At 37.0% G+C, this 17,980-nt stretch overlaps 1 protein-coding gene across 9 annotated transcripts in view; it reads right to left on the bottom strand.

The window, feature by feature from the left end:
* Positions 1 to 17,980, bottom strand: part of LOC115224129 (dihydropyrimidinase) — a 260,763-nt gene that overhangs the window by 28,451 nt on the left and 214,332 nt on the right. For 7 of the 9 annotated variants that reach the window (XR_003882841.2, XR_005003662.1, XM_029794941.2 and 4 more), the window contains exons 6-8: positions 15,787 to 15,929; positions 8,849 to 8,917; positions 627 to 747 (exon numbers count right to left, since the gene is read on the bottom strand). Coding sequence is in view for 7 of the 9 variants with exons in the window: in XM_029794941.2 (XP_029650801.1) it covers positions 627 to 747; positions 8,849 to 8,917; positions 15,787 to 15,929 (333 nt within the window). In the remaining 2 variants the exon portion in view is untranslated. Of the gene's footprint in view, positions 1 to 626; positions 748 to 2,835; positions 2,957 to 8,848; positions 8,918 to 15,786; positions 15,930 to 17,980 lie in introns of all 9 variants that reach the window. The other 2 variants (XM_029794936.2, XM_029794940.2) reach the window with 1 other exon arrangement.

Below are 17,980 nucleotides of genomic sequence, written 5' to 3'. Positions count from 1 at the left end.
TGCTGAGGTCAGTTTCAGTTTTTTTCATCTGGGAAGAGGAGAAGACCCAAAAGGATTGCAGGGGGAAAAAATGTAGTGGGGACAAGAAGCAACTCCAGAGAGGTGCAGGAAAAGGATAGGCAGATAAGAGATCCGAAAAGATTGCAGTTGTGGGGTGGAAGAGGACTGGGGTAAGAAGAAGTGTATAGGGTAGGATCCGAGGGGCCCAACCAGCGGGAGGAGGGGACAGGGTGAATCAGATAAGGTCTGGGTGGAGGGGCTATACAACTAGTTGGTTCAGAGAAGAGGTCGTTGGGGTCAGTGTGAATGTGTAAGTGTAGCTGTAGCGGTGGTGGTGATGGGGCTAACTTTAATCTAAAGCCCCTCCTCCCTCCCTCCCTCCACCATTGCAGTTCATTAAGTAGAAAAATAAATAAAACAAAAGCAAACAAACATTATCTGTATTAATTAATAAGAACAATAATAATATAACAATTACAACAACTACAGAACACACAGTAAGTATATATGATATGCACACACAAAATATATAGAGCCTAAGAAGCTGGCATCATTTAATTGCCGTCTTCAGGCAGCAACAGCATCCTCATCATCATCATCATCATCTAAGTGATCGTTAAGCCTACCTGATCTGCGAGCATCTGCTATTGTTTCAGCAGATGCTTTACTCATAACTTTAACCACATACAGTGGGCAGTTGGCCTGGTTGGCGATGGTGAGTGCACGTTGTACAGCTTCTTTTTCAACCTACAATACGAACGTCCCTGGTGAAAGCAGGTTATACGGAACAGAAAAAGTACACAGCCACACACACGTGTGTGTGCGTGTGTGTGTGTGTGTACAAATAGGAAGAGAGGAAAGAAGAAAGAGAATTATGTAAATTGCAAGAGAAACAATAGTAAAAAGTCAGTAGCAGAAATTATTTCAAATCAAATTTTAAAAGTTTAGATTGAATTTTAAACGATTGAAAACTGGCTTTTCTTGGGGTTGTAATTACAGCGAAAAAAAACAAAACAAAAAAAACCATCTCTTGTTAATGTTAGAATATCAGTGGAGCCCTGAATTTTAGGCTGTCATTAAAAGAAAAATTCTGAGATTGTAATAAGCAGAAATTACACAAGAAGGAAAAAAAAAAAGTCTATGGTTGATGTGAGCAGGTATGTATTGATGTGTATAGGTGTACCTATCTATCTATTTAATAAACAGACACTGGCTTAAACATAGGTAAATGATGGTCCAGTTGTCACCTTATTCATGGGTTTGTCTTGCATGCATTCCCACATGAGATTAACAAACTACATCTTAGTTCATTGCAGACTATATTGATTGTGGAGGCAAAAGCCAACCAAAGTAGATAATTAGTTTAAGGGACCCTAACAAGGGTCTAATAATTACAGGGTTTTCATTGCCTTTCTTGAAGCACAGAGAATGTAGAAAATCTATATCAAATCTATTTAAAATTATGTAGAGATTGGTTCATCAAAGAGTGAAAAATATATAGAACTATGTCAGGTGAGATTTTGCTTTATAATTAAATTATTATAATTCATTAATTTGAGATTTTCAATTTCTTTTTTTTTAATTAATTAATAATAATAATTTCAGCATAGATGACAGTCAAATAAGCCATGTTTGAATTAATAAGAAAAATAGAATATTTTTTGCTACTATATCTACTATTGTTAGCTGGTACAATAAACATAAATTGCTGAAAAAAAAAATAATAAACAGATAACCAGGGTTATCAGGGTTAAGAGATTAGAGTCAAGGTTTGTAAAAAAGATCATCATCATCAGTATAGCCACCACCACCAAAAACTTTGAAACTAGAAAATTCCTTGCACCAAATTAAAACATTAAAAGTGTCCGAAAAACTGTTCACTATTTTCACCAATTATTATTTGGTTTTAAAAACAAAAATTGAAGGAGGTATCTTAACCCCCCCCACCCTATCTTTTCCAAGACTATATTTGGACTTCCTTAATTTTTAACATCCACTTTTAACCTGTTTGCATGAATTAGACAGCATTTGTTGAGGTAGATTCTTCATTGGCTTGAAATCAATCTTTTCCATCATCATTTGATCTCCACTTTTCCATGCTTGCAAGGCCCAGATGAAATCTGTTGAGGCAAATTTTCTATGGCTGGATGCCCTTCCTGTTGCCAACACTCATCTATTTCCAAGCAAGGTAATATTTACCATGGCCAGACATATCTTTAGAGAAGATGGGAAACATATTCACAACCACCATGTGATATCAGGACAAGAGTACACACATACATGTGCAAATACAGTGGAACCTTGCCTTCTGAACACACACACAGGCAACAACAGCTGGTGACAAGCTGGGAGTATCAGCAGCAAGAGAGTGTCAGTTGCTGTTTGGCTTTTGCTCAGGGAATATTCCAGATTGAATTTGCCAGGCTTTCTCTTGAATTTCCTAACGAGAAAAATAGTTTTAGTTTACAAACATTTCAGTTGACAAATGACCTTCAGGAACAAATTGAATTCATATGTCAAGGTTCCGCTCTCTATTTATTTATAATGGGGCTTCTTTCAGTTTTCACCGACCAAATCCACTCACAAGGCTTTGGTTTGCCTGGAATTATAGTGGAAGACATTTTCCCAAGGTGCCATGAAGAGGGACCAAACCTGAGACCAGATAGGAAGCAATGCTTGCACCTATAAAATGGTAAAATAGGAAAGATGGTGGGGGGGGGGAGAATTGGTGAAAATTGTGAAATTAATTTTCTTTCTGAAATTTTGTTTGGAGAAAAAAAAAAAAATGGTGCAACAAATTTTCTGGTGATCAAATGCTCAATTCATAGGACAGACCTTGCTTCCGTGCCAATGCGACACTATCAGCAGCAGTTTTGCTCATTACATGAACAACATAGAGGGGGCAGTTAGCCTGATCGGCAATCATAATCGCTCGGTCTGTTGCTTCAACTTCCACCTTGCAGAAAATTGAAAAACAAAAATAAAAAAACGAGGCATGCAAGTGCAACAAAGCCACAAAACATTCAGCAATGAACAAAATAAAATGGAAAACAAAAGGTGACATAAAGTGATAAACACAGCAAACACAAGTGCGCAGAGGTGGTGGAAGCATCTGGATGTATGTATGTATGTTGGGAAACTGATGATGTGTGGCATGACAGCATAATATCTATACACATTATGTAATCCTTTCAGCATTTTACTGAAACATGTGTATGTTCTGTAAAGCTCTGAATACCATACCTGTTTTCTGCACATGATTTCTCTATGTATAAAATTTAATTGGTATTCATAGATAAATACTTTGAGTTCTCAAAATAAAGGAAGTTTTTGTGAAGAAAATTTTAGGCTTTTAAGTTTCATTGCAGATTTTCATGTCAATCCCATACCATTGTCCAATCGTACTCTGCCACGGTCCAGTACTAGATTGTCATTGTCCATACTAGATTACAACTGTTCACTCACAGAACTCCATTGTGTAATCTCAGAGTTTCCTATAAAGGGATTGTGTTCAGATGAGACAAAATGAAACCAGCCATACAAGAGCTGATGACTGAGCACCCAAACACCATCACCCCCCCCTTCTTTCTATCACTTTCGTCACAAAGGTCAAAGCTGGGATTCCTCAGTTGCAATCCTCTTGTGCAGCTTTTCTTCAGAACCGTAGCTTTTAGTGAGCAGCATTTCAAAGATGGAGAAACAAATATGTTCTGAATTTAATAATTTACAAGGAGTCCCGTTGCCTTCCATAATTTTCAGATCTTTATCTAAATTATTTTTCTTTTAATTGCCAAGATTCTAAAACCCATACCAGTGCTATCTGAGGGTTAAAAGAAAAGATACTGCTTCTTGGAAGTTAATCATCTTTATCAATACTTAAAACATTAAAATTCTTTGAGAGACTTCTCAAGCATTGCAAGAAAATATTACTAGCAATAATCCACCCTGATAAACATCAAGGGTGGATTTTAAAAACTGCAATGTTGAGGTAGAATATTTTGAATAGTGATTTGGAGTTGGAACCTCTGAAGCACTTCAATGTTGTCTACAACAACACAAAGTCAAAAAACTCAAATAGCTTGGCTTTAAAACTAGGGATGGTAACAGATTCCTGAGGGGTATGAGAATTTACTATGAAAAGAATTTAGCTGGTATGCTTATGAGATATACTTAAACAGCATTGGTATGGAGGCAGTTGCTGGTGTATCTTGCTTTGTAACGACCACACAAAGACGGTCAATTGGACAAATGAGTTCCAAGCAGAAGTTGGAGACATTTGTCATGCTGAGTGCAAGTGCACTGGAGAGGAAAAATAAAAAATTTTAAAAAGGGCCAAAGTAGGTGTTAAAATCTGCTGCACAAATAGAAACACAACAAAAGTGGATGGAGCATGCTTGGTTAAAAACTTAAAGATCACAAAACACAAATGAATATATGCCGTGTGGTAAACAGACGATTAGAATTCAACTGAGACTGGGAAAGTGTTAAACCAATAAGAATGGCAGCGATGAAGATGAGGATGAAAGAATTGTTGGAGATGAGGAATGTGGTAAAATATTTGGTGATTCAGTATTGAGTTCTGGCAAAAATCATTTTTTTCTTTCTGCACTAATTCTTAACTTTTAAAATAATGAATTAAGAAGGATTTAATAAAATAACCAACTTTTTTCATTCATTGGGAGATTAAGCTGATGTTTGGGAAATTGCAAAATATTCTTGGATGCAAATTCTGGTGGGAGGCATTTTATTTGAATATAAGCAGTTTTAAAACCCCAGTTTTTGTATCAAAGAACCAGAAGCCATCTCAGAGGGTTTGGTCATGGAAGGGTTAAACAGTTCCATATCCAAATTGTTTCTGCAGTTTACAAAATAGAATAGGTGCAGATGTGGCTGTATAGTAAGAACCTTGCTTCACAACCACATGGTTTCAGGTTCCATCTCACTGCATGGCACCATGAGCAAGTGTCTTCTACTATGGTCTTAGGCTGACCAAAACCTTGCGAATGAATTTGGTAGAAGGAAACTGAAAGAAACCAGTTTTGTGTGTCTGTGTGTGAGTGTGTGGTTCCCTTTCTTGACATCATATGATAGTTGTAAATGAGTGTCACTGTTATACAAGCAGTGACATTCATTTCCATTATTCTGCAAGAATATTAGAAATATAGAACCTCGCAGTACGAGTGCCCCATTGTATGATAATTTACTGTAAGAGCTGAGACTTTGGATTTTTGTTTTGAAATATGAAGAGAAACCTGCATTAAAAGCAGAAATCATAATTCGTCCCATCTTTAAGGTAATTCGGTTAATAAAACTACTTTACATATTTCTTTTGCATTCTCTTTTTCATAATTGTCATTTTATTTGCAACTACACTTTTCTGTTTTAAAACCCATAAAAATTTATTTTTGAGTTGTTTGGTGGGGTTGGAACGGATTAATTAGATTCCAGTTAATTTCAATGGGGAAAATTGATTTGTAAAATGAGGAAATCGTAAGACGAATTCGGTCAGGGAATGAATTAAACTCGTACCATGAGGTATCACTGTATTAGCTTGCTTGTAAACAGGTGAAGGGTATCCAGCCATAGAAAGTTTGCCTCAATAAACCTCATCTGACCCATGTAACCATGGAAATGCGGACACTAAATAATGGGGGATGATGATTCACTGGCACATTTTAATCAGTGTACTTAATAAATACTGGTTTCTTAGATTATAGCAGATGACCACATATTAAAGGGTGGGTGGCATGGCTGGCTGGTTGGCAAGACTGACTTGGATTTATGACATATACATAAATATTTTATAGACCCTTGGAGGGACAAAAGGCAAAGATGATCTGGGTGAGATTTGATCTCAGTGAAGAAGGATGGAACTTAAATGCAACAGGACATCGTCTTCTCATTCCACTGCCTTGATACCAATCTCGAAGAGTGTTACACCAGCCAGACATTCTAACTATGAGGATGTATTTTGTTTGTTTTTATTTATCGTATTTTTGTATTGGCTTCTGTGGGGTGGGGTGGGTGGGGGAGAAGAGCTATAATAAAATTAGTCATAGTACCATTTTGTTAGCTTCAAGGATTTCAGCATTAACAGGATAAGATTTAAAGATTCTCAAGAGATTAGTGTTCTAACTAAGAAACACACACACACACAGCCAATCGGTAAAAGAGCCACGTTTAAGCATTTGGAAACAAAAGTGCTTTGAGTGAAGAATGGTGAAGAAGAAGAAAACAAAAAGACCACAAAGTGTTGTAGCATCGTGATAAAGAAATAAAATAACAAAATAACGAAGGCAGAGAGCTTCTTACAATGTGAAAAGTCTAAAGTTTAATAACCTTTATATTTCCAGTACAAAGGCCCATCATCAAGAGCAAGCAGTCAAGAGGTGTTAGTCTATACAGTACCAACTACAACGGTAGTAGCAATGGGCAACCATCAGCACCAGTATCCCCAATACAGGTGGTTACTTTTATCACAACTTCTATCAGCCAACAGCTTAGCTACTCACCATTGCTCTCACTGTGACCTGTGGCCACCGTTTGGGGAAAGGCTGCTGCTGCTGCTGCTGCTATGATCGCCCACTGCAGCCACCACCACCACCACCACTCACATGGACACTGCAGGCGTTGCTGCCTGCACTACAATCAGCATGACTGGTTCTGTATAGATTAGGCATGGGCAACCTTTTTCAAGAATTGGGCCACACAAGACATGGTGCATCTTCAGGAAGGCTGCACTATTAAACAAAAATCCAAGGTCGTTTTTTTGGTCAGGTGTGTCATTCAGAAAGATTCCTGGACCACAGGTTGTCCATGACTAACATAGTATGGACCAGTGGTTCAGTGGTTCTCAATTGGGGTCCACATGACCTTTAGGGGGTCAAAACAAGATCCTATTGTTAATATTTTTCGGCAATTAATTGATTACGCTTTTACGGTACACAAAATATTTTAATGTATTTTTTTTTTTTTACAATTCCCAATAATAATTAATTATAAAAATATATGAGTTTTTAAATGTGGAATGGTTATGAGGGTCCACCTGAGTAGACTGGGGATTTAAGGGGTCCATAGGTAGGAAATGGTTGAGAAGCATTGGTCTAGACTAACACTTCTTGACCGTTTACTTCTGATGATGGGCTTTTGTGCCTGAAAATCATGAAGGTTATTAAGCACACCACGTGAAAACTATAAAGCCTTGGATGCAGTAGTGATGGTGATGATGATGATAGTAACAAATGAATATATTACCAATTACAATGAGAAAAAAATACAAACATAGATAAAAAGACAACAAATTATTAATTAACTTCAAGAAAAAAAGGTAACAGATGATTAATTACAAGAAGTAGAGTAAATTGTAAGACAAATTCATTGAAAAAATTAATTAACATCAAATATTTAAATATCTTGTTTGGAATAATTGGGGATGAAAAATATCAAGAAATTTTAGCTTAACGACATCGTTAAATAATACTAATGCGGGTTATATATAAATGAATGAGTCTGTTAGAATTTCTGATAATGAGCTTTCAGCTGTTTAAATCAACTGAGTCTTTATCTCAGAGACACATGCAGCCTTGATGTAATCTTCAGACAGAGTCGGCATGCCAGAGTGACAAGGCAGGACTTTTGGATTACGAATGGAATCCTACAATCCATCTGATGGGATTCCATACAGTTTCCACTTAGCTGATCTTACTCAGAGGGTTTGGATGTACCCTGTTGCAATGGTAAAAGGAACTTACTAAGATGTCATGCAGAGGGGTTGAAGCATTCTCCTGGTGATTACAAGACAAACATCTTAATCAGTTGGCCGTCTACAGTACCTGTTAGCATAATCGAATACTTCTGTCAGGGCTTTGCCTCCTATCCCTCATTTTCATAATTTGGAACTGAGAGTTTCCCTGGACTTTTTAGACCTAAACACACACACGACAGCAGCCAATTCGTTTAAGCTTTTGAGTAAGATTGAGAAAGTGAAAACTGAGGAGACTAGGGTTTCTTACTTTCAAGAGAAGGGTGTTACCCCTAAAAGAATATAGACTCATGACTGTAAGATTGTGGTTTTGATTCCTGGACCAAACGGTATGTTGTGTTCTTGGGTGAAACACTTCATTTGACATTGGACTAGTCCACTCTACTGGTAAAAACAGATACTCCTACAATGGACCAGCACCCCGTCCAGGTGGGGGAGTATATATATATATATATGTCAGAGAACCCACTACACTCTTGGAGTGGTTGGTGTTAGGAAGGGCACCAAGCTGTAGAAACATTGCCAGATCAGACTGGAGTCAGGTGAAGCCTCCTGGCTTTCCAGACCCCAGTTGAACCATCCAACCCATGCCAGCATGGAAAACGGACGTTAAACAATGAGGATGACACATATATATATATATATATATATATATATATATTCACAAACCTGAAATTATTTATATGTAAAAATTCATTTAAATGATACATAAAATACTATAATTCCAGGGAATAATTAATGGTTCTAAGACAGGTGCAAGGCCACAAATTTTGTTGGGGAGAGGACATAGTCAATGACATCTCTGCCTCATCGTCCATCATCAGTGCTTTATTTTGCCAGACATGGAAGGATGAAAGGCGAAACTAATATCAATGTGATTTGGATTCAGAACATAAATGGTCAGGACAAAATACCCTGAAGCATTTTGTCTGGTTCTTTCTCCATTCTTGTCACTTTATTATCCTTGCTTTTAGAGTTTAACTGAAAGGTACCAAGTTGAAGTTCTTTGATATTTTTCATTGAAAAGAAAAGAAAATTTGCCAAAATACTTAGAGAGAGATTTAAAAATGGAGATAGATGACTTACCTCTTCAGGTCGACACATTTCATGTCCTTCTGGCCCTGTGATACCCATAGCGATCAATTCCTTAGATTTCTGTAATTGCAAACACAACGAGGGAGATTATTAAGAGATATTGAAACAAAAGAAATAATTGACTGGTTTAAGAAAAATTCTGACCCTGTTTCTTTTTAAACATCATCCACCACTGAACTCCTCATCATCAGTAGTTTGGTGTTCACTTTTCCATGCAGGAATGGGTCAGATGGAATTCATTGAGGTGGATTTTCTATGGCTGGATGCCCTCCCATTCACCAATACTTACCTGTTCTCAAATAAGGTAATATTTCCCCATGACCAGAAGTGTTTTCACAGATGACTGGAAAGGAACAACACCACTTGTATGATGGTGACACTTGTTTACAACTACTATGCAATATCAAGGCAAGAAGACAGTAACACACACACACGTACATACATATGTGTGCATGTGTGATGGGATTCTTTCAGTTTCTATTTACCAAATCCACTCACAAAGCTTTCTTAAGCTCAGGGTTATAACAGAGGACACTTGCCCAGGTGTCACATAGGAGGACTGAACCTGAAACCATGTGGGTTGGAAGTAACACAACCATGCCTGCACTCTCTCTCTCTACACACACATGTAGTCAATTGAAATAAATGAGTAACATTAACAAAGAAAGGTGTTAGTTTGACACTCAGGGAAAAGAGAGCGTTTGATGTTTCAAGCATAGCTCTTCATCAGAAAGGAGAAAGGGATAAGTATAAAACAGGAAAAGAAACCACCAACAGTACATGTGCAGTTACATGTGTGTGTGTGTGTGGCAAGAAGCTCGCTTCTCAACTACATGGTTCTGGGTTCAGTCCCACTGCACGGCATCTTGGGCAAGTGTCTTCAGACCGAACAAAGCCTTGCGAGTGGATTTGGTAGACGGAAACTGAAAGAAGCCTGTCATATATATGTGTATATATATATATATATATATATGTATTTGTTATTTGTGTCTGCGTTTGTTCTCCCCACCATCATTTGACAACTTATATTGGTGTTTACATTCCTATCACTTAGTGGGTCGGCAAAAAGAGACCGATAGAATAAGCACTACGCTTACAAAGATAAGTCGTGGGATTGATTTGCTCGACTAAAGGTGGTGCTCCAGCATGGCCGCAGTCAAATGAGAGAAACAAGTAAAAGAACAAAAGAATACCCTTAATTCATTTCTGCCGTTGGCTGCCGTGTGTTCAGTCAAACTCTGACTTCATTCGGTCACCAAACAGTTAACCAAATGTTCCCTGTTTGTTACAACGTGACTCACACAGCTGTTACATTGGAAATAGAAAAGAATTGTTAAAAAAAAATTCATTCTATATCCATATTAATTTCAATTTTGGCATTAGTTTTGCTACAATTACTTCAATCACTGTTACAGAATTATCGATTCTGGTATTGATCAAGAGAACATGTACATAATCACTCCCATGCGGTGGGTGATGAACTGTTGGTGTTTAGCTCAGGATCAACTTCAAAACAAGCACACCTACGATCCAAGGAATTCCAGTCATGACCAATCTGTCTTTTTCCCAATGTTTCCCCCCATCTTACATGCCCCTCACTCACTTCTCTGTCTCTTGCAACACACATTCCTATCACTCATCATTTATTCTTGATTTATTGTTGCATGGCTCAGATGGAATTTGCTGAAGCAAATTTTCTCTGACTGGATGCTCTTCCTGTTGCCAACCCTTGCCCGTTTCCAAGCAATGTAATATTTCCCCAAGGCCAGACATGTTTTCACAGAACACTGGAAACTAACATCAGGGTGTTGCTCATTTACAACCAAGACATGAAGTCATGACAAGGGTTACCTACTATATATATATATATATATATAAAAAAATAATAGTTATCGCCATACTAATATGGCATTCTTATAAAAATAAGAAAAAAGCTGTCCGCTTTTAGAGAGACTTAGTAATTTTAATATTTCTATATATATATATGTGTGTGTGTATATATTTTGAGCATTGGGCCTCATGGAGGCAAAGTGACTGAGTTCCTTTTGAGTGTTGGGCCTCACGGAGGCAATGACCAAGACGTTTGGCATTACGTCATGCATGAGAAGAAGACCCATCAAGACAAGTAAAATTGCAGTTGTGGCAGAGACTGGTGTCACACAGCAATCAAGTTTCCCTCATAACACATATACTACAGTCTGAAAAAAAAATAGGGCTTGAGAATACTAGATTAATGTTGTCCGAGATACTATTGAAAAGACAAGATAACGATGGCAAGGGAGGTTTTGTTTATGTAACTGCTTGACCAAGGTTGATCTGGGCCTGAATGACAACAACTGAACTAAGTGTACCTTATAAAAAGTCCATGTATGTGTGCCCAAAGATAATGGCTTTTAGTACTTCTGCTGCTCTTTTTCTGATAATAGGACATACTAAGAATAATGTCAAGTAAGAAAAAGAAAATTCATGAATTGATAAATTCAAACACAATTTTAATATTTTCCACCCAAATTCTACAGGAATTTTAGTTGCCACGACAGCAATGTTTTGCCAGAAATGTATTGTAAAAGTATTCAAGTCTAAAATAAGGAATCTGTTAATCTTTCTGTTAGCATATTTCTCATGAGAAACATGGTCTTTGTGGTGATTAATTTTGAAAATAACGAGTTTAGTAAAAATAACTGTCATTATTAACCTGGGACTTGCAACAGAAATTAACATAAAATTTTGAAGAAAGGTTTTAATTAAGATCTCATTAAAACAGGAAGTTTGAATCATAGAGCCAAGGATCGCCTAAGGTGGTTTATTATTAACTGAATTAAAAGGGTTCATTCAGTTAATAACAGAGTGTTTTAAAAGTATTAACAAGGCAAGTCAGTCTGCATTCAACATCAAACGTTACGTAAACGTGACGAGGTCATTTAAAATTAAATTTGTTGCAGCGAATTTTCTTAGGGCAAAATTTCAAACAACCTATAATTTGATGTTTCAAATATCATTTTAATAAATATGAAGAAGTCATTTATTTTCTTAATTGCTGTCAGAGACTCTTGACTGCTTTCAAAATAAATTGAAATAGAGAAGCTGTTTATTTCATTAAAATCATGGCCAGGAAAGGGTTAATCATCATCATCATCCTTTAACATCTGCTTTCGATGCTGTCATGGGTTGGACGATTTTGACTGAGGGCTGGCAAACCAGATGGCTGCACCATGCACCAATCTTGATCTGGCAGAGTTTCTACAGCTGGATGCCCTTCCTAACACCAACCGCTCTGAGAGTGTAGTGGGTGCTTTTACGTGCCGCTGGCACGGGGGCCAGTCAGGTGGTACTGGCAACGGCCTCACTCGCATCTTTTTACACATGCCACTGGCACAGGTGCCAGTAAGGTGACACAGGTAACGATCACACTCGAATGGTGCCTCTTGCATGCCACTGGCACGGAAGCCAGTTAGCCGTTCTGGCAACGATCACGCTCGGATGGTGCTCTTAGCACCCTACTAGCACGGGGCACAAGTGCCAGTAAGGTGATGCTGGTAATGATCATACTTGAATGGTGCCTTTTATGTGCCACGGACCATATATAACTGCCACTCCATCAGTTATGATGATGAGGGTTCCAGTTGATCCGATCAATGGAACAGCCTGCTCATGAAATTAACATGCATGTGGCTGAGTACTCCACAGACACATGTACACTTAACTGGGCATAGTTTTCACAGGAGACTGGAAATGAACAACGTTGCTTGTATGATGGTGATGCTCATTTAGAGCCATCACACGACGGGCTTTTTCTAGTTTCCATTTACCAAATTCACTTACAAGGCTTTGGTCAGTCCAGCACCATAGGAGAAGACACTTGCCCAAGGTACCACATAGTGGGACTGAACCTGAGACCATATGGTTAGGGAGCAAGCTACCCTTAACCACATTTTAAATATGTTCTGGCAGATCAGATATTCACATTTCTCCCAGAATGAATAGAAACGATTTTCTATTATGGTTATATTATTCATCACCAGAGTATTCAGAAAAAAAAGGTAAGGATATGTTAGCGCTAGTAAAAGACAGGTCAAAGGAGATAAAGAACAGCTGTTTGGAAGAGACAATGAATAGTCAGCAGATGGTAACTATATGACAAGCTGTAACCCTGATAAAAGGTGAGGTAGGTTAAACTGTATAAATTAAGACCCAAAAAATCATTAATGCAAATTATTTACACAGACAAAATCATTCTATTTCAATATTTTAAAGGAAAGGATAAAATTTGATATTGAACAAACAATGTGTGTATGTATGTATGTAGGTGTGTGTGTGTATATATATATATATGTGGAAAAAAAAAGTCTAGGTAGAAAATGCTAAAATAATTTTACAAATATTCTTTTAAAAACTTTTCTTTAATTTTTCCAAAATTTAATTATTTTCCATACTTAGAATTGAAAAAGTCTCAATGACATGTTTTTCATAAAATTATTTTAGCATTTTCTATCTTGACTTTTTTTTTTCCATATATTTCAACTTGTGTGTTCCTTTTCAACCTTCTACATACATACACACACACACACATATATAGTCATGTGCATGTAAATTCATATGTTCAGTTTTGTTCCTGATCAAATTTGATAATTTCATTTCCTTTCCAAACACAGACCAACAGATTACTAAACCAACCATCCTCAACTTAAACCATCGCTATTTGATCAAAACCAACAAATAAATTGATTGTATTTTAAAGTGCAATGTTGAGTAATTTCCTTAATATGACTTCATGTTAGAAACCTCATAGGAACTTCCACTACAACAAATGAGACGGCTAATGGATAGTAATAACGCTCAGAGCAGTTTTTAATGGCAGCAGCAGCTTCTAGCTGCTGCTGCTGCCTAAAGAAGTGAGTTGGGAGTGAGTCATCCCAGAATATCCAAGCATGAATCATCAACATACAAGACCCGTCATGTTTTTATTACAGAAAGAAATGCAATTTTATCTTAAACAAATAACGAAGAAAATAGAATTACATTTTTAATGAACAAAATATTTCATTAAATATTTTGTTTTCAATTTATGAAAGAATTTTTCTCTCCATTTTCCATTGTGTAATTTTCTTTTTTTTGAAATTCCAGTGAATATATATGATGGCAACATTTTACCAAAAACCATTTTATATTGCACACTCTTTCACTTGTTTCAGCCATGTGGCTGTGGCTCATATTCTTAGGCTAACCATTTTTTTCTGCCAAAATCAGAGGTATCCACTCAAAATCTCATGGCTCTTAACTGCAGAAAGCAGTTTTTATATATATATCAATCTATCTTTTGTGAAGAAATGTCAAGGTTTGAAATTATTTTTTTGCTGAGGCATACCTTATTTACTGAGCTAACATGACTTGCAGAAAATACCAATTCTATGTTGTATTTTTTTGTTAAGACATTTAAAATCATTCCTGGAACAACGATGGAATACACCAGATTGTTTTAATTATTATTCATTCATTTAAATGACAAGACCACAGAAACAGAAACAACACATAAACAATGCTTTAAGCGAACACTTGAAATTTTCTATTTCAATCCATTTTGCCAGAGTCATTGTCACCTTTTCCACTACCTTCACCAGGTAATGTCTATACTTAACAGTTAGAAATCCACAGATTGCCATCTTCTGCCTTATGCTACCCTTATACATTGATTGGATTTTAAGTCAATTTGTGACATTATCTGCATATATAAATGGTTTTCCTTTTTCCCTTTATCATTCGTTTTGCCTTCTATGAGGAATCTCTGTAAACCATTTTTCCCTAATTAAGTGTTCAAAATATTTTAATCTATTTACCCCACCCCACTCCATTTTTATATCCTCTTCCTCCTCCTCCTCATCATCATTGGTTTTCTGTTTTATTCAGGCGTGGCTGCATGGTAAGAAGTTTGCTTTCCAACAACATGGTTTCAGGTTTGATTTCACAGCATGGCACCATGGTCAAGTGATTTCTACTATAGTCCTGGGCTGACCAAAGCCCTGTGAGTGGATTTGGTAAACAAATGCTGAAAGAATCCTGATGCCAGTGCCACCTGACTGGCCACTGTGCCAGTGGCACATATAAAAGCACCCACTACACTCTCGGAGTGGTTGGCATAAGGGCATCCAGCTGTAGAAACCTTGCCAGTCCTCAGTCAAACTATCCAACCCATGCCAGCATGGAAAGCGGATGTTAACGATGATGATGATGGTGTGTGTTACTGACTCTTTGCCTTGACATTGCACGACAGTTGTATGCAAATGTCATCGTTTTGCAACCGATGTGAGTTTCTGGTCTTCCATGAAAATGTCTGGTTATAAGGAAATATTGCCTCACGTGGAAGCAAGTGATGGATGGCAGCAGAAATGGCCTCAAGCCATAGAAAATATACCTCAACAAAATCCATCCGATCCATGCAGGCATGGCAAAGTGGATGTTAAAGCAACAACAGGGATTGTCTCAAATGGTGGAAATTACAAGACACACATTGGACAGGTCCAAAGAACTCTCTTCACTCTTTGTCTGCAGAACCGGTTTTATATTTTCTCAGGTAGAAATAGTTAAAGTCATTCTCTGTGAAGGTGTATGGTCCAATATGGTAAGAGTTTTGGGTTCACAACCTTAAATCAGGGGTTGATTCCTTGATCAGCCAGCACATCGTAACCTTGAGCATGACACATTATTCCACATCTCTATTGGTGAAACTGCTAAATTAGTGGACACAACAAACAAAGCTTACTGATGTAAAATGACATATACACATAATATACATATATCTATACATACACACATGCATACACACACACACACACACACACACACATACACAAACCCAGTAAAAAAAAACCCAAAACAAACAAAAAAGCCATTGGAAACTGAAAGAGAGTAATTGGAATGAAGATGATACGCACCTCAGCTATAATTTTACCATTTTCAGCATGAACCATTGCTAAGGAACCGAGTTCTTTACAAACTTTAAAAGATTCATACAACTCATGATCTTCCAGCATGAAAGAATCTTTATAAGCAAGGAACATCTTGAATGAATTCACACCTGAAATTTAAGAGGATGGCATTATAACAGAGGGATTGAACCTGAAACCAGATGGGTGAGAAGTAAACTTCTTAATCCCATGTCCATGCTACACACACACACACACTTCTGGCTGTAGAAACTGGAGAAAGTATTCGTAGACTACAGGTTATTTGTTCCAATTCAATTTCATTGCTACTAAGAGCCTCTTATGTGCAATTGGCCACAAGGAAAAGAAAAAAAGCTCAGTAGTGACAGAGTGATTTAATATGCAAATCGTGCATTTAATATGCATACCTGTGCCAGTGGCACGTAAAAAGCACCCACTACACTCTCGGAGTGGTTGGCGTTAGGAAGGGCATCAAGCTGTAGAAACTCTGCCAGATCAAGACTGGAGCCATCTGGTTTGCCAGCCCTCAGTCAAATCGTCCAACCCATGCTAGCATGGAAAGCGGATGTTAAACAATGACGATGATGATGATGATCATGACCCCTGGACCAGGCCCTGCACTAACTACTACATCCGAAGCTCCTCCTGCAGAAAACCATCCCCACTCCCAGTCCTGGGAATTCCCCTCTCAGCACATGTTTTTTTTTTCTCTCTCCTGTAGCTATTGATTTGCAATTTAAGTGAAACGTTACTCCCTTTTCAATCTCCCCTAGTCTCAGGAGGGCCTGCAAAAGACCAGGGTCAGTCACTTTCTCCAGATGAGAGAGAGGGGGGAGGAGAGGAAGAATGGACAAAGGAATAAGCAGCCAAAGAGGAGAAACACACCTTAATGCCAATGCAATACACCCACATACACAGTGAAATTGTGTTAAATACTGCACTTGACATAGCTGACCACACATAATATCTTAACGATGTGTTTAATAAAACCTAACATCTTTGTAACCTTTGCCTGTGAATTTTCCCTCTAAAAATCAAATGACTTACACAAAACACTAGTGTAATTCCTTATTAAGACTAGTGAAGACAACATAAATTCCACTATTGTTTCTCAGCTCATACATCTATTATTGTCAGTTTGTGAATCATGTCTAACCAGTTCTGATAAGCAAGGATTATGACAGGTTTTGTACAAGATTGTGTCCCTTCCCACGCAGAAACAAAGCCAACTCACAGGTGAGTTACACTGAAAATGGACACACTCTAATAAACAAGTTATCCAACAATACTTCACACACAATAAGAACAATTTATAAAAAATCAGTTGTTCACAAAAAAAGACATCACTCGTATTTGGGTTAACGTCTTTTTGAAATCTCTTTAATTCATGACACAGAGATATCTCGTAAAAATTAAAGGTTTAGTTCTTTTGTTACCATATTTTGGCTGAAATAAATTGCCTTTGTTTGAATTAATTTTGAAAATAATGAAAAATTTAATTAAATAACTGTCATTATTTAATCTGATGTTTGGAACATAAATTAACATAAAACTTTGATTGAAGGTTTTAATTAAAACAAGGAATTTTTGTACCACAGAACCAAGGCTACTTTCAAGTAGGTTGGCATGGAAAGGATTAATCTTAACTTATATAGTAACTAAATTCTATTAATTTGATTTTTAACCCTTTTGATATCTACCACCTGAAACCAAATTCGATTTAAACAAATTCCCCCATTTTAAAGAGATCAAAATGAAAAAAAATCTCACACCAAATTCTATGTTAACCCTTTGTTTATCCAAAGCATTTTCAGAAGTTTCTTTCAAATGTCCATGCTTGTTTTCAGGCTTTGGACAGCCCTTGTTTCAAATGTTCAGAGTTAATATAAAGTGTTCCTTTCATAAAACCCCATTTATTCTATTGGTTGAAAAAAAAAAAAATAAAGGGCAATGTCTATCATACGTGATGCATCGATGCTCGGGAAATATGTTCTGTGCATCACGTGTGATAGACTGGAGAGGCAAAGAGTGAATCTACATTCTGGAAACACAGTTTAGTAATGACAAAGATATAAGAAAATTATACCTTGTTAGTTTCAAAATTAATTGAAAGAAAGACAATGCATTTCAACAGAAATATGGTAACAAAAAGGTTAAATTTTAAAATATATTTTGGAAATAT

This window comes from Octopus sinensis, linkage group LG24 (assembly GCF_006345805.1).
Source record: "Octopus sinensis linkage group LG24, ASM634580v1, whole genome shotgun sequence".
Taxonomy (NCBI): Eukaryota; Metazoa; Mollusca; class Cephalopoda; order Octopoda; family Octopodidae; genus Octopus; species Octopus sinensis.
The sequence above is the reverse complement of the archived record's forward strand: the minus strand, read 5'-3'. Positions and strand labels throughout refer to the sequence as shown.